Here is a 17,940-nt window from a genome sequence, read left to right as displayed (position 1 = left end):
CAGTGCCAGGTATGGATTCTATCTTGTGAAGTGGATCTTAAATCAGACATTGGTTGGGTACTCCCATGGATTTGTACCACCATTGCACTAACCTATCTTGAGGCAGGACACCATTGTAGATCAGAAGGTTTGTGGTTGGCTTGGTGTTTACATTTCCCCCGGGTAGCATGCAGAGTGCCTTCCTGTACCAAAGATGCTAGCATGGGGTAGAAGCTCTAGGTAGGCACTGACTTGACTTCTCCATGTTCAGTGAGTTGTGTAGCTGTTGTCTTCAGCAATGGGGCCTTGCTGTGAGTTTATCTTGGCAACAGTGTAGGTTGTTTGAGCGTTCCCATGGGACCCCCTTTGGCCAGCAACTCAATCAGATGTAACCCATTCCTGCTTTAGAAGCTTCATTTGGTGACCAGAGATGTCCAGTTGGGGCTCTCTCTCCTCCATTATTTGGTGACTTCACTTAGACTGTCTTCATATATGAATATGTTTTAGGAAGCTTCTACTGTATTAGATTTCCATACTACCCCTCACACGCCCTTAGTTGTAGCTGTATCTCCCCATAGTCCCTCGCTTGTCCCCCCTTACGTCCCCCTCCCTACTTGATCCTCCTGTTCCAGTCCCCACCCTATTCACCCATAACTATCTATTCTGTTTCTCTTTCCTAGGGGGATCTATCTGTCATCCAGTCCATTACTCGACACCTAATCTCCCCCCCACCTCCAGATGGTTTCTTTGTGTAACAGCACTGGCTGTCCTGGAACTCACTCTGTAGACCAAGCTGGCCTTGAACTCACAGAGATCCACCTGCCTCTCTCTCCCAAGTGCTGGGATTAAAGGCTTGCACCATCCCTGCCTAGCCCTCTATACCTAATCTTTGTGGTTCTGTGGATTATAGCTTGGTTATTATTGACTTAATCGCTAAATCCACATGTAAATAAATGTATAACATATTTGTATTTCTGAGTCTGGGTTGCCTCACTCAGGATGATTTTTTTTCCTGGCTTCATCAGTTTACCTGTGAATTTTATGATTTCATTTTTTAACAGCTGAGTAATACTATATTGTGTAAATGTACCACATTTTCTTTATCCATTTGTTGAAGGACATCTAGATTGTTTCCAGTTGAACATGGTTGACCAGATGTAATTGTAGTAGGATGAAGTGTTCTTGGGGATATGTTCAAAAGTAGTAGAGCTGAGTCTTGAGGTAGATCAACGCCCACCTTCCTGAGGAACTGCCATATTGATTTCCATAGTGGCTGTACACAAAACGAGCAGCAGAGGAGTATTTTCCTTGTTGCCATTTGTTTTATTGATCTTAGTCATAGACACCTGTTTGCTAAACTACATTTAATATGTAATATGGCTTGAGAAGGCCAGGCACTTGGGAAGCTGAGGCAGGAAGATTGTCATGGGTTCAAGACTAGCCTGGGTTACTGAGACCCTGTTTCAAATAAAACTAATTAACAACCAACCAACCAAAGAAAAAACCTTAAATCAGTAAGCCCACAGCTCTGTGATATTAAAGAGTTCTTCCCCCATTTTTGTGTTTGTGTATGGTGTGCCTATGTGCATATGCATGGTGTTGCATGTATGCGGACACATGTGTTTGTGTGTATAGGGTATGTACATGTGTGCGTATGTGGAGGTCCAAGGTTGATAAATCATCTATCATTCTTCTACCTTATTCATTAAGGAAGAGTTGGTCTCAGTCACATTCAGAATTCATCAGTATGTCTTCTCTTATTAGCCAGCCTGTTCTATGAATCCCATCTCTGCCTTTGGAGGCTAGGATGACAGGTAGGCTGCCATGCCCACCAGACGTTTATGCCGGTGTCTGGGGATCCAATGATGGTCCTCACACTTGCATGGCAGGTGCCCTAACTGCTGAGTCATCTCCTTAGCCCTTGAAAGGAGGTTTTTATGATCAGAACACTATTTATGAATACAGATGGTGGGTCAGCAGAGCATAAGTACTTGTCTCAAGTCTAACAATGAACCAATGCCCGGTCCTCAAAGGTTATGTCTGCTTTCACTCAGGAATCTAAAGTGTGCCACCCGTGACTAGTCATAGAAACGTTTTAAACATTCCAGTAGCCACATTTAGAAATGCTAAGAAGAAATGGTGAAAATATTTTAAGTAATATATTTCAATTAATTCATTATATCCCACAATTTTAACATAGAGTTAATACAGGGGTTATTAATGAAGTATTTTACATTCTTTAAAACACTATGCCTTCAAAGTCTAGTGTGCAGTTTACACTATAGTATACCTGAATTTGGTCTGTTCACATTTTAAGATACAGTAGCCATGAGTGTCTAGAATGAAGAGTCCACAAGAATGGCAGGCCATGTATGTCATGGTCCTCAGTGTGGCATGAAGCCTAAGGGAAGCTAGGCAGGGTTTATCTTCTTGCTTCATCTGATCTAACTGTGCATGTTAGAGTCCTTTCAGGATTGTGCAATTTAGGAGGTTTGGAGAAAGACGCCTCAGGAATTTGGCTGTTTTCATGTGACCCACAGATGGCTCATTCCTTTCAGGACTGAGAAACAGCACCAGACATGGTCTTGTAAAATGTCTTCCAAAAATGGTCTGTCCAGGTTCCGTGTCAACCTGTCTGTCCTGTTGCTCATACTCACATTGCTCAAACAGGCAGAATTCTGCAGCAGTACTAGGACTATCCAGAAACAGCCCACCAGCCAGCCAGACGACCAAAGTTACAATGTGATGATCAGTGAGCTCCCTGTACGAGTCAGTGTCAACATTGGTGCTTTTCAACAGGGGTCGTAAGGTATTCTCAAAGAACCCGAGAACTAAGACAGCAGCCACTCCTTTGAAATCTAGCCATGGGTCAATTCAGAAAAATAACATAGACCTTTTTGTCCTAGGGCGAAATGCGTAGATGAAAGAGCCCCAGTGTTCAAGTCACATTGTGACGCTTGTGTACCTGTGTATACACACGGACAGTATGCCCTCTAGTGGTGACGTCGTGAAGTACATCCTGCTGCTTTGAGGACCTTGGTTTTAGTAAACTGTATACACACCAGGTATCAGCAGTCAGCTTTTCCTGTATTATTTTGGGAGGAAATCGTTCTTACCAAACAGACCTAAACTGCATTGGCCATTTATGGAGCTGTGCTTAATTTCTGTCCACCAGGGAGGATTTGAAACTAGATCCTCAATTCAGTAGTTCCCTCTGCTTGCCAGAAGGCATTCTATTTTTGATAAATGGTCCGTGAGCAGGTGACTTCAAAGGAGAACACAGAGGGAGGTTATCCACTAGCAGTACTTTGTTCTTAGTCAGGGGTGGGATGGCTGAAGAGGAAATTTAGAGAAAGGAGCTTCAGTGGTGACATTTTTTTGGCGGGGGTGGGGTGGGGAGTTCATCGCTGTGGTTCACATTTATTACCTCACTTAGCTTCCGGCCCGTGCAATTTCCAAGAGTTGTCCTAAGTAGGTGATTAGGTAGAGTTTAGAGTTCAAGATCAACTTCAGACCTTAGGAACTACTTAGAGTGCTTCCTTGGAGCTATTTTATGTCTGTCATTATTTCCCCCCACCCCACTGAACTTCCCCCCTTTTGAAAGAATGCTTCTTTGTGGAATAGGGTTGTGAGTAGGAGGGCACTGTTCTCAGATTGTCAAGCTATTGGTGACTTGACCTTGTTCTCTTACCTGCTGACAGTCTGGCCCCATCTTGACCTTGGCAAGTGAGAGCCACACCTGGCTGTTGTCTGCCTGACGACAGAGCTGCTGCTGCTGCTGCTGCTGCTGCTTCCATAGGCACAGGGCTTCTTCCTGGGATTACCATGGCACCCAGAGAACCTGATCCTATTTGCTCAACACCCAGTAAACACAGATCACACCTGTAGGCGACTGGGGCCTCGGCTTGTCCCAGCCCCTGCCCAGACAGCTCCATCCTGATTACTCTGACAAGGAAACTTTGCTTTTCAAAAAATAACACCGGGAGCAGGGAGATGGTTCAGTCGGAAAAATGTCTGCCAAGCAAGCCTGGAGGCCAGATTTTAGATTCTCAGAACCCACGAAGGGAACGGGCTCAGCGGCGTGCCGTCTGGAATCCTAGCACTTGGTGGAGGAGAGGCTTGAGCTGGGAGGCTCACCCTGTTCACGTGGCTCACCGAGAAGTCATTCTCGGCCACCCGTGTAGCTCATCACGTTCGTGTCGCGTTAGGTGATGGAAACTGGTCACACATTGGTGTCTTCCGTGTACTCTGTGTGCTTGTGGGCAGAAACGGTGTCTCGTTTGCCTTTGCACGAATAAAGTAACCCACTAGCAGAGTCTACACACCACAGGCAGTCAATTGGTGTTTAGGAAAGGAAATGACAGACAGACAGACCGGCGAGCAAATGAGCATCGTGAGCAGAGTGCAGCGTGTCTCAGGTGCCTCGTGTGATCTAGTTTCAATGGAAGTTGACCAAAACCCTTTTTAATTTTATTTTTGAGATTATAATTTAATTACAATGTTTCTCCCTCCCCTTTCCTCCCTCCAAACCCTTCCGTCTACCCCTTCCCACTCTCCTTCAAATTCATGGTCGTTGTTGTCCTTATTTGTTATTACGTGCATCTGCCTGTATGTATATACACATGTCCCTAAATATAACCTGTTCAGTCCATATAATGCTACCTGTATGTATGTTTTCAGGGCTGACCCATTTTGCTTCGGACAAACAATTGGTGTGCTTTTCCCTGGGGAAGACCATCTCTCCCGTTCCAAGATTTCATCCGTTGCCTATAGTTCTTTGTGTAGAGTTGAAGCCTCATGGGCTTTTCTCTGTCCGGTTTGGTGTGTTCATTGGTATAATACTTGTACAGCCCATGTTTAGGCAGTCATGGTGAGACTTCATGGGTGTAGCTTCTGATATTGCCAGGAGACACAATATCACAGTGAACTCCCTAGACTGAGGTGTTTTGTTAGGAACCCATTCTGATTTTGTTGTAACCTTCCAGGGAACATATTCACTATGGTTAGACGGCTTTTTCAGTCTAATGCTCTCCCAACCGAGCTATTTCGGCTTGAGACTACTTTCTCACATGGTGTCCTTTTCTTTGGTCACCAGCCCATCTACGTGGCAAGACTTTATAACTTAAAAACACAAAACACAAAACAAAACAGTTATTTGCCACATAGACCGAAGATGGGTTTGTCTGTAATGCCAACGTAGTTTATTATATGACTCGGGTCTGTCAGGGCTGACCGTGACCTTCATTACATCAGGAAACTGTCATACTAACCAGTGGATGCTGACTCCTGGAGTCTTCGCTTCAGCACGTTCCGTGAGAACCGGTGAAGTTGGTTCGGTCTTCCATCTCAGGTCAACAGCTGGAGTCAGTGTGTGATGGGGCAGGGCTATGCTTGGGAGCGGCTCTGTATTGGTCTGTGATCTTCTCTTGTTCATAGACCGTGGGCAGGACTGTGTACTCCTGCCCCCGGACTGGGGTCAGGCAGGCCTCGGAGTGCAGGTGTGTGGGCATGGCCTCAACCATCTGGAGCAATTATCGAGGTGCGCCTCCCTTGGGGATCTGGCTAGGAGAACTATGTGAAGCATGCTTCTGGAGCTGTCCTGTTGTATTTATTTCACCACTCGAAGGCCACAAAGTTTAAGGATGTCAGATTCCTTCCCGGCCACTACAGCTGCTACTGGGGAGGGACCCAGGGCTTCCACATGTGCTAATTAATCACACGCATGGCTAGTGACAGATCACATGGGCTAAGTCTGTGAAACTCTTAGGTTTCCCTCTCCGAAACAATACCTCACGTTTGTTTTTTCCTTCCTCTTAATTGTTGTCTGATTTCGTTTCTTTCTGTTCTCTCCTTTCCCTCCTGTCTTTCTCCGTGTCTTTTTGTGTTTTGGCTTTTGCTTTTCTGAGACTGGGTCTCACTGTAGCCCAGGTGGCCTGGAACTCCTGGCAATCCTCCTGCTTCAGCTTTCCAGGTGCTGGGATTGTGGGTATGTTCTTTTTTTTTTTTTTTTTTTAACTTCCAAACTATTTGAGGTGTGGTCTCTATAACTATTATGGTCTGATGTTTTCGCCGGCATAGGAGTGTCCCAAACCGAACAGGTCAGGTTTGGTCTTCTTCCTTGGGCCACTCTGTGGTTAAATTCTAATTGTGAAAACATTTCCTTCCTCGCTTTGTAAGGTGGCGGCTCTTACGTTTCTCCTCTTGCCGTCTCTGGTCATCTTTTTCAACCTTTTAAGTCTTTTTATTCTCTTTGCCCACCCTGGGATCCTGCTAGTGTAGGGCCTCGTGGTTTCCGGTTGAACACACTTTCTGTGTTTTGTCAATGACAACGTGTATCCTGCTGTTTCCAGGCCCCATCTTGGAGCGTTAAAATGACATCAGCAAGCGTAGCAGAGTTCTGCATCCTGTGTTTGAGTCTGCAGGGGTGCTCACTGGCCTGGATTAGTAGAATAATCTCTCTGTCTCTCTCCCATCTCTCTCCTTGCCCATGGCCTGCCTTCCATGCTGCCTGTCTCCCTCGACAGCTGCGTCTCCTTTTCCCAGGCCGCCCACGCTGGACACGCCCCATTCTTTCAGCACGCTCTCATTCAAAAGCAGACCTTAACCAGTAATCTGGAGTTTGGTGCTTACCTAGAGCCAAAGGACATGGAAACTTCATTCTAACCCAGCGACTCAAATATTGACCACGCTTTCAGCTCATAAAAGGTCCAGCTTCATGGCCCTGTTCATATTTATGTAATAAAGCTGTGTACTGTTGGTGTGAACTCATTGTTTCAGAGGTGAAGGAAATGCAAAACCATCTTCAAGATGAAGTTTTAAAAAGCCGTTGCAGCTGTCGTCTTAGTTTCTAAAGCACTCTGTCTGCCCCCCTCTGTCCGGTGTGCCTCTGGGGTGGTGTGCAGTAAGTTCAGTGCAGCTGTTCCTTAATGGCTGGACGGAGATGGGAGCGGCGCCTTCCTCCGGGGGTTACCGTGGGGATTACGTGAGCCACACGCTGTACTCTTTTGCAGAGTGGGGGTGTAGCTCATCATCTTTGCTGTTATCATCATTGACACTGGTCGTTCCCAAATAAACGCACCGATAATACCTTTTTATTGTTTTGTGTGTAGCACCAAGTTACAGTTCTGAACATAGGTTTTCTAGGGAAACATGCGTGACAGAATGGTAGAAAACGTAATGCTAGGCTAGACGACTGATATTGGGAATCTCCTCGTCAGCCTACAGGACTTTCTGTTTGTACTGTGGACCTATGGTAACGGTAAAAGTCCACATATTTGGGCTGGAAAGCATATTTGTGAGTAGTCCACCAGAGACAAAGATGTATTTCTTGCAAGTGTAGAAATTTGTGCTTTCAAGTCAAATTCCATTTTAAGAACAGCAACTTAGCTGTTCAAGAGAAAAATCGTAGTCTTTTGTGTACCGGAGAGTCCTGTAGTACGGTGTTATAGCATTGGAACTCATCCATTCTAGAGATGCCATGTTTGTCCGGGCCTTTTCTTGTGGTGTGGGTCATCTGCAGGTTTTCTAATTGGTGGCTGGTGGGCAGTGAGCGTTACATCAGCTTCCCACCCTGGGTCAATGCCATTGCCTCACCCTCTCTTAGATGTTTCTTTACAGAATGTTGTAGGGCTGGAAAGTACCTGAAGTTTCTGTCTGGTCTAGATTCTTTGAAGTTGAATTAGGAAAAGAGATTTGTGTCATTTTAACTGTTCTGTCACTGACACATTAGCATTTCTAGAAATGACTGTGAAAGGGGCCATGGACCATCGTTCTGGAATACTACCAAAGCAATCTTACATTGTAGTAGGTCAGTTAAAAGTTGTAACTTCCATACTATTTTTCTTTCAAACTTAAATTTAAGACCTAAATCTTATTGTTTATTCTACAAACCTTTCCCAGGCTGCTGAATAGAGCCCGATATTACCTAATGTTTATCATTTTAGGTAGGAGGGTTCACAAACACAATTCTGTTGATACTGTGAGTGAATTTATCTTGCTGATATATTACAGGGACTTTAGTTCACTGCTCTAGCATATGACTGATTATAAAAGGGTTACTATTTAACCAAACAGATGTCTATAATCAAAATGAACAAATGTAATACAATATATTCATCTGACCTCCTTAGTGGCCAAGAATACAGAAATGGTGAACACAGAGAGCCACTGTCTACTACTGTTCATAAGGAATTGCTTTTGTCTTTTGATGATTGAAGTTTATACTTATTCTTAAATTTGTACAGTGTATCAAGCTTACCCCTCACTCAAGGGGCATACTGACTCATTCATTTAGACTCTTTTGTTTAACTTCTTAGTGGAAAGTTGTACATTTGATTCTTTATTCAAATGGTTATAAAGAGATAGCTACACATGTGCTTATAAGTCTACAAGATTTTAGGGTCCTATGAAGAGAGTATGTTTATTACGATTAGGTTACTACAGTGGATACATTTTCAAGATGCTATGTGAAGTTTCTTTTACATCTTTTATGACTGGAAAGATCTTTGTAGTAGAAATTGCATTTTAGAATAGAAATTGGCCAGCCTAGTTTTGGTTTCCATGGAAGTGGTCATGGACAACACAAATGAAGTAGTGACTCCCATCTCCTTGCCGTGCTGATGCATTTAACACAGGTTTATTTTGTACTCCTGAAGAGCACAAGCTCTTTGGCTCAGATGCCTATCATGGAGGCTCTCACCAAATGCCAAAGGAAGAGTTCTTTACACGGAATCACGTTGCTTCCCTGATGAAGATGGAGACTGGGGTCTGGGTTGGAGTTGGGTGTGTGGCGGTGTGAATATTTGTATTGCATTACACAGAGGTCTCCCAGTCACCTGCAAAGCCTTGGGTGTGACCCAATCCTTGTTCCAGTCCTGATGGGTTAATAGCCCAAGGAAAGGAAGGAGGTACCGGAACCAGGCAAAGTGACCCATTTTCTTGGTCCATAGGCCTTTTCTAATGATCACTTTGAGTATGCGGACCAAAGGCTAACAATTATCAGCCAGCCGGCAAAGACATTCCATTTGGTTTCATAGGATTTAAAAACTTATCAAAAGATAGCCAACATTTCAAAGAAAGATTTCATTGGAAAATCTAGTTGGAATATTAGACCAAGAAAGGCAGCTTCCCAGGGTGACCAGTTAGCCAGAGCTAGAAACAGTGGTCTTATTGCCAGCCTTTGTTTGGGTTTGGTGCCCCTTGCAGGAGACTTTGGCCAAAAGGTTTTTGGTGTACCTCAAGTGGTTCTCAATGTGTTGTGACCTTTTGTTGGGGGGAATGAATGACCCTTTCACAGGGGTCACTTAAGACCATCGGAAAACACAGATATTTACATTATAATTCATAACGGTTGCAAAATTGCAGTTATGAAGTAGCAACGAAAATCATTTTATGGTTGGGGGGGGTCACCATACTATGAGGAACTATCACCACAATGTGGGTCTAAGCATTAGGAAGGTTGAGAACCATGGCTCTAAGGTACACTGTACCTCATTCCCCATTCTTGACAGTCTTTAAGTCAGCATGGAAAGTAGACATCAGTGCTCCCCTCAACAACAACAAAAACAACCAGGAAAAAAAGGGAACGTGTTTATTGTGAACCATTTTTTTTTTCATTATTTAAAGCCTGTTTACCATGTTCATGAAAGTGCTTGCATTTTCCATTTTCCCTTACCTCAGCCTATTTTTTTCTAGAACAAACAATATTTTCATCTTACTTCAGAGCAGACTGACCAGCAGATAAGTTTATTTTAAGCCGAATAACTTTTTCAGACAAGCTAAATTTTTCATCATTTGGGTAGAAACTTTTCTTAAATGAAGTGAATTTACAAATAGCATTTTGTAAGTCAGGTGCATCTCGAAACTTCTATTAGTTTTTCTTCGTGTGAGTCCCATTGATCTAGTACCGATAGCGTGATAAGTGTTTTATTTGTAAAGACTCCCTAAATTGCATAAAAATCATAAACTTTTTCTTTTCTTTTTCCACAAAATTCTGCCAGCGGGTTGAAAATGGGGACTTCAACTGGATTGTCCCAGGGAAATTTTTAGCGTTTAGTGGACCGCATCCGAAAAGCAAAATTGAAAATGGTAGGTTGTTTTCTCCTTTATTGCCTAAACATTATTATTTTAGTTCAATTTCATTACTTCTTCTATTTCCATGTACAGTTCTTTTCCTTTGCCAATATTCTTTAAGGGATATTTATTCATAATTTTCAAAATTAAACAGTGTATCAAATGCTAAACTTCTAGTATGTGGAGCAATAACCCTGTTATTTTATTTTTTTAAAGCAGATTTATTTTATTTTTAGGTGTGTGTGTGTGTGTGTGTGTGTGTGTGTGTGTGTGTGAGAGAGAGAGAGAGAGAGAGAGAGAGAGAGAGAGACAGAGACAGAGATAGATGTCCCATTTAGGGCTGAGCACTCAGCTGACACCCAGCCTTCTAACCAATCTATGAATCTTGTATTGACTGCTGTCCACAGCTTCTCTGACCACGGTTGAGAGCAGAACTAGATAATGGGTTTGAACAAATGTTTAGAAGGCAGGCAGTTTGGCCAGGTGACCAGTTACCAAAATGACAGCAGACTGTCCCAGCCCCAGGCCAATGACCTCCCCAGTCATGGGCTTTTGACCCTGTTTACAGTACCATGCGTGAATTCTCTCCCATGGAACAGCCCTGAAATTCCAACAGAAGGCTGTTGGCTGCCCACATAGAGTGAGTCAGGCACTATTGAACACACAGTGGAGTCATCTTGCCTGGCAGGTTGGGACTGTAACCTGCAGAGGCCACAGCTGGGTGAGACCGTTGGTAATTGTTCTTCCTCGGTAGCCTGCACCTGCTGATGCTATGAAAGTTAGCCAGCAGGGAGGAAGTGTCCAGGCCAGTTCCAGCTTAATGTTTCTGTCCCCCATCCAAAGTTGTTGTGTCATCAGCCATAGGGCCTTGTGATCTGGCTATGGTGGAGAGCTACGGAAAAGCTGCAATTTTAAACATAATTGATCAAGTAGCTGTTGCTAGGAGGAAGGAAAAGGAAGCCCTATAATCATGGGATCCAGGCAGAAGGCATTGTGGGGGTCTTAAGGGCGTGTTTGTGAGCAGAGAGTAACGGGGCATCTGCTGAGGCACCGTCATTCAGGTTGTTTCAGCAGAGGGGAAAGAGCAGGCCTTCTCTTTAAAAATGTTTGATATGAAATTTGAATTGATTAATGAATTATAACTATAGAATGAAACGCATTTTGGATTTCAAAACAATTCTTTTAATGGATAATGATGCTACACATACACACACACACACACACACACACAGAGACAGAGAGACAGAGAGATAGACAGACAGACAGACAGACAAAGAGAGACACCACACACTCATGAGGGTTGGAGGATAGGTTGAGGCAGAGAATCCTGGAAGTTTGAGGTCTTGTAGGCAGGCTGAAGCCGGGCTCCTCTGTCCCTTACTGGTTGTGGAACCTGCAGTGAGCTTCCTGACTTCTCCTTTGTATAGCCCAGAGAGAGGAACTGACGCACATCTCGGGCATCTAGTGGGGATCAGAGACACCGGATGAAGGGCCTTGAGTCAGGATAGTTAGCAGCTACACAGCTGTATTTTTATCACCCATGAGCTAACCAACATATTCTCATACGTGGACTAGTCACTTAACTCAGCGTTTCTTCACCTTCCCAACTTGAAAGCGAAGTGCTGGGGAGAGATGAGGTGAAGTCTCCTTTAGCTCTGAAATTAAACACGTCTTTGGTCAGGCTGCTCTTTAGCGCCTCTGGGTCCTGTGCCTCACTGATGCCACGTCGCCATCTAGTGGTGAGATGGAGTAAGGGTTGGGCGAGCCATCCGGCAGCCCTGGGTAGATTGGTAGATTCCCAGAAACCACATTGCTAAAACTAGTCCCTCATAACAAGGGTCGGAACGTGATGATAACATCGACACACACTTGTTGAGAAGACATAGGATATTTGAATTATTTCTTGGCTTTAATTAATTCGAAGTCATTTTAAGAGTTTTGTTTTGTTTTTAAACATCCAATTCTCTTTCTTGGGATCCTAACAAACCTTACCTGAAATAAGCTCTGGCACAGGCGCGGGGTTTAAATGCTGCCTAGCTATGTGTGCATGGACCAGTCAGCTATCCAGGCATTAGTTATTCTGTACCTGTGGGGTTTAATGAGATAATCCATATGGGGCACTTTGTATGGTGCTGGGGGGGGGCACAGCAAATGATCAATAAAATTAGGTATTGTTACAGTCATCATCGTCTCAATGTCCCGATACCACATGTTTACAAGTATACCCCAGGTGCTTTCTCAAAAGATACCCGTGACTTCTCATATAGTTTAGGTATATTAGCTCAACCCTCCATCTGCGCCTCATGGGCATTCAAGTATAAGCAGCAATTCTCACACCTGGGTGTTAGGGGGAGCAGACAGGCATCAGACTAGGCAGGGGCCATCCTAAGGGATGCCAGGATCCCATGCAGAGACTCCCAGCTGTTGCCACAGCCAAGCAGGGCTTCCCATGGACTTGGAGTCCCTCTTGTAGCCATTCCTCATGTGGTTCAAAAGCTCTTACTTCCTTATGGCAACCACAGTCACTTCCCCCCTGTCCTGAGTCTGTTGTTGGGAAATTATCTTACCAAGGAAACCAACAGGAAAACAGACCTGATTTCTGTACATAGAAAAGCATGTGCGTTCTCCCTCTGTTTATAAATTGCCATGTCCACACAGGTGGTGAGAAATAAGCTTCCTGTAACTTGCTTGTGCCAATGTAGCCAGGCAGGGTTTAGAAAATCCTGCCTTCTGGTTCTGCCTCCATCTTTTGTTGATCATGACCAAACTCACCAGCGAGTGCTCCCCCTTGCAGGCCGTAGAACCAATTCTGACCAATGAACTAAGATGACATCTATTGGTCTATGTGCCGTAGCTCACAAATGGGAAGAGAAGGCGGAGAACTAAGGGTTTTTATTTACTCATTTAAAATGTTTAAAAATTAGCATTCATGATATTAGATATTATTATGATATTTTTGAAAGAAGTGTGTTTGAGTAGAGTTTCCTCTCCATCATCTCACCCACTGTCCTGATACCCCAGCCCTCCATCATCTCACCTATTGTCCTGACACCCCAGCCCTCCATCATCTCATATACTTTCCCAAGGCCCCAGCCCTCCATCATCTCACCTACTGTCCTGTTATCTCAGCCCTCCATCATCTCACCTACTGTCCTGTTATCTCAGCCCTCCATCATCTCACCTACTGCCCTGTACCCCAGCCCTCCATCATCTCACCTACTGCCCTGACACCCCAGCCCTCCATCATCTCACCTACTGTCCTGATACCCCAGCCCTCCATCATCTCACCTACTGTCCTGATACCCCAGCCCTCCATCATCTCATCTATTGTCCTGACACCCCAGCTCTCCATCATCTCACCTACTGTCCTGATACCCCAGCCCTCCATCATCTCACCTACTGTCCTTTACCCCAGCCCTCCATCATCTCACCTACTGTCCTCTTACCCCAGCCCTCCATCATCTCACCTACTGTCCTGATACCCCAGCCCTCCATCATCTCTCACCTACTGTCCTGTTACCCCAGCCCTCCATCATCTCACCCACTGTCCTGATACCCCAGCCCTCCATCATCTCACCCACTGTCCTGATACCCCAGCCCTCCATCATCTCACCTATTGTCCTGACACCCCAGCCCTCCATCATCTCATATACTTTCCCAAGGCCCCAGCCCTCCATCATCTCACCTACTGTCCTGTTATCTCAGCCCTCCATCATCTCACCTACTGTCCTGTTATCTCAGCCCTCCATCATCTCACCTACTGCCCTGTACCCCAGCCCTCCATCATCTCACCTACTGCCCTGACACCCCAGCCCTCCATCATCTCACCTACTGTCCTGATACCCCAGCCCTCCATCATCTCACCTACTGTCCTGATACCCCAGCCCTCCATCATCTCATCTATTGTCCTGACACCCCAGCCCTCCATCATCTCACCTACTGTCCTGATACCCCAGCCCTCCATCATCTCACCTACTGTCCTTTACCCCAGCCCTCCATCATCTCACCTACTGTCCTCTTACCCCAGCCCTCCATCATCTCACCTACTGTCCTGATACCCCAGCCCTCCATCATCTCACCTACTGTCCTGATACCCCAGCCCTCCATCATCTCTCACCTACTGTCCTGATACCCCAGCCCTCCATCATCTCACCTACTGTCCTGTTACCCCAGCCCTCCATCATCTCACCTACTGTCCTGATACCCCAGCTCTCCATCATCTCACCTACTGTCCTGATACCCCAGCCCTCCATCATCTCACATACTGTCCTTTACCCCAGCCCTCCATCATCTCATATACTGTCCTGATACCCCAGCCCTCCATCATCTCATATACTGTCCTGATACCTCAGCCCTCCATCAACCCCCAGCCTTAGGGGACTCACTACCTTCTCTGTACTGTGACAAACTGTCTGTACTAACTTCTTTGCAAATGGCTGATGTCAACAAATCTGACAGTCAATGCTGTTGAAGATGTATGGAAAGAGGAGCCCTCATTCACGGTGGGTGGGGTACAAACTAGTACAGCTGGTATGGAAACCCGCATGTAGATTATTTAAAAAATTAAAACTAGATCGTCCATATGTCCCAGAGTGCCACTCATGAACATATATCCAAAGGACTCCAATCCTACTACAGAGATATGTACACATCCATATTTATTGCTGTCATATTCACAACAGAAAGGATTTGGAACCAGCCGAGATGTCCATTAACAGACACATGGATAAAGAAAATGTGGTACCAATTTGCAATGGGATTTTACTCAGCTGTAAAGAAAATGAAATCTGTAGGAAAAAATAAGGATGGGTGGATCTGGAAAGTATAATATTAAGCAAGGTGACCCACACTCAGAAAGACAAAAACCACATGTTCTCTTTCATCCGTGGATCCTAGTTTGTAATATATATATATATATATATATATATATATATATATATATATATATAAATGGATGTAGATACAAATAAAGCTAGAAATCTAGAAAGAAGACCATGAGAAGGTGAAAAGCAGTGCTGAGGAGCAGAGGAAGGAAGGTCGGAGGGGCACACTGACATGAAGTGGGAACGGAGACTGGGGGAGGTAACAAGAGGGCTGGGGTATCAGGACAGTAGGTGAGATGATGGAGGGCTGGGGTAACAGGATAGTAGGTGAGATGATGGAGGGCTGGGGTATCAGGACAGTGGGTGAGATGATGGAGGGCTGGGGTATCAGGACAGTAGGTGAGATGATGGAGGGCTGGGGTATCAGGACAGTAGGTGAGATGATGGAGGGCTGGGGTATCAGGACAGTAGGTGAGATGATGGAGGCCTGGGGTAACAGGACAGTAGGTGAGATGATGGAGGGCTGAGGTATCAGGACAGTAGGTGAGATGATGGAGGGCTGGGGTATCAGGACAGTAGGTGAGATGATGGAGGGCTGGGGTGTCAGGACAGTAGGTGAGATGATGGAGGGCTGGGGTGTCAGGACAATAGGTGAGATGATGGAGGGCTGGGGTAACAGGACAATAGGTGAGAGATAATGAAGGGCTGGGATAACAGGATAGTAGGTGAGATGATGGAGGGCTGGGGTATCAGGACAGTAGGTGAGATGATGGAGGGCTGGGGTATCAGGACAATAGGTGAGATGATGGAGGGCTGGGGTATCAGGACAGTGGGTGAGATGATGGAGGGCTGGGGTAACAGGATAGTAGGTGAGATGATGGAGGGCTGGGGTATCAGGACAGTAGGTGAGATGATGGAGGGCTGGGGTATCAGGACAGTAGGTGAGATGATGGAGGGCTGGGGTAAGAGGGCAGTAGGTGAGAGATGATGGAGGCCTGGGGTATCAGGACAGTAGGTGAGATGATGGAGGGCTGGGGTATCAGGACAGTAGGTGAGATGATGGAGGGCTGGGGTATCAGGACAATAGGTGAGATGATGGAGGGCTGGGGTAAGAGGGCAGTAGGTGAGAGATGATGGAGGCCTGGGGTATCAGGACAGTAGGTGAGATGATGGAGGGCTGGGGTATCAGGACAGTAGGTGAGATGATGGAGGGCTGGGGTACAGGGCAGTAGGTGAGATGATGGAGGGCTGGGCTAACAGGACAATAGGTGAGAGATAATGAAGGGCTGGGATAACAGGATAGTAGGTGAGATGATGGAGGGCTGGGGTATCAGGACAATATATGAGATGCTGTAAGGCAGCAGGTTGTGGAGAAGGTAGAGAGTCCCCTAAGACAGAGGATTGTGGAGAAGGTAGAGAGTCCCCTAAGACAGAGGATTGTGGAGAAGGTAGTGAGTCCCCTAAGACAGTGGGTTGTGGAGAAGGTAGAGAGTCCCCTAAGACAGAGGAATGTGGAGAAGGTAGAGAGTCCCCTAAGACAGAGGATTGTGGAGAAGGTAGAGAGTCCCCTAAGGCAGAGGATTGTGGAGAAGGTAGAGAGTCCCCTAAGTCAGCGGGTTGTGGAGAAGGTAGTGAGTCCCCTAAGACAGCGGGTTGTGGAGAAGGTAGAGAGTCCCCTAACGCTGGGGGTGATGAGAGAAGCAAAGGAGGGAGAGTTAGGAGGACTGAGGAGCACGGAGGAGGAGGAGGAGCCTCTGCTGCTCGGAGCTCTGAAGGGAACGCCACTGCTGTATAGATCTAGGAGACCAGGAGGCTCTGCTGCCAGAGAAGACATCTGTCTTGCGCAGGGCATGCCAAGAAAAGCTGGGAGTCCTGGCTGAGGGGCAGGATGAGAAGAAAGCCTTTCTTCGGTCCTCCTGGCATCTCCCCTACATACAGGAAGGATGGTAGAAAAGCAGTCTGCATATAGACTCGGACACAGTCTTAGAATTACAGAGTACGCCATTGAAGGGCTGGCCTGGAGCTGAGAGAAAATGGAATTGACGGGACGAGCAGGACACAGGGCCAGGAGCCCAGTGTGGAAACCCTCTGGCTCACTCTCTGAAGCTCATCATGGCAGTGAACTCTAAGTGAGGTCATTTCACTTGCCTGGCCTGCCAAGAATCTGCCAGTAATCGGTGAACCCTGAATGGGTGAATCCTGAATGATTGAGAGGTGGTAATTGGGTGTGATAGGAAATTAGTTTTTTTTTGAGCTCCTGGGGCTGCAAGGCTTACAGTGGCCCAAATTCCCAGTGGTCACTTTGGATTATTGGCCAAGAGCAGATCAGTGACCCTGTTGCCTCTGAAGCTCCCAGGAATGCTCACTTAGTGGAGGACATGCCGGGCAATCTGGAGATTGTCTCCCCCACCAAAAAGGAAGTGTCTACTAAATGGTACTCTCTTCCTTTGAAATGCTAATATTTTCGATTGTACATGTATATATTTATGCTACAGTATGATTGATTAAAATGATGTATATACTGTGGATTGGCTGTCAAGTTTAATACATGGATCCAGTCCGACACACTGTTTTTTAACTATAGCCAACATGGGGTACGCTGGGCTGCTTGGTCATAGTCCTCTTGTCTAATGGGATCCTTTGGCCACCATCTCCCCAGTCCCCAGCTGTTACCTCAAGGGGGTAATTTTGAGAACTCTTGTATGCTGTGACTTGGACAGTTGCAAGTGATAATTAACCACAACCCTGTTTTACAGGGAGTTACACTGTAGATGGGAACTGTGCCTCTGGCTTCCAAAAAGCTCCCGCTGTAGATGAACTGCGTTTGTTAGGTAAAGAATAGTGTTCAAGGAGGACTATTGCCCCAAGTCCGCCCAGCCCTGCTCTGCACATTGGAATACTTCAGAGCTGCCTTTGTTTGGGGGCTCTAAGACTGGCCTCCCAGGATTCGTGTTTTCAACCTTGATGAACTCTTTAACGGACTGCTATTCCCGACTTGAATGAACTCTTTCCTATACACAGGGAAGGTTTTTTGTTTGCATAGTTCCTGCCTCTGGTGTTTATAGTT

At 45.8% G+C, this 17,940-nt stretch overlaps 1 protein-coding gene across 8 annotated transcripts in view; it reads left to right on the top strand.

The window, feature by feature from the left end:
* Nucleotides 1-17,940, top strand: part of Cdc14a (cell division cycle 14A) — a 176,904-nt gene that overhangs the window by 95,283 nt on the left and 63,681 nt on the right. For all 8 annotated transcript variants that reach the window (XM_076574866.1, XM_076574865.1, XM_015996533.3 and 5 more), the window contains one exon: nucleotides 9,978-10,065. In XM_076574866.1, the coding sequence (XP_076430981.1) occupies nucleotides 9,978-10,065 (88 nt within the window). The remainder of the gene's footprint in view (nucleotides 1-9,977; nucleotides 10,066-17,940) is intronic.

Source organism: Peromyscus maniculatus, chromosome 6 (assembly GCF_049852395.1).
Source record: "Peromyscus maniculatus bairdii isolate BWxNUB_F1_BW_parent chromosome 6, HU_Pman_BW_mat_3.1, whole genome shotgun sequence".
In the NCBI taxonomy this organism is placed as follows: domain Eukaryota; kingdom Metazoa; phylum Chordata; class Mammalia; order Rodentia; family Cricetidae; genus Peromyscus; species Peromyscus maniculatus.
The sequence above is the reverse complement of the archived record's forward strand: the minus strand, read 5'-3'. Positions and strand labels throughout refer to the sequence as shown.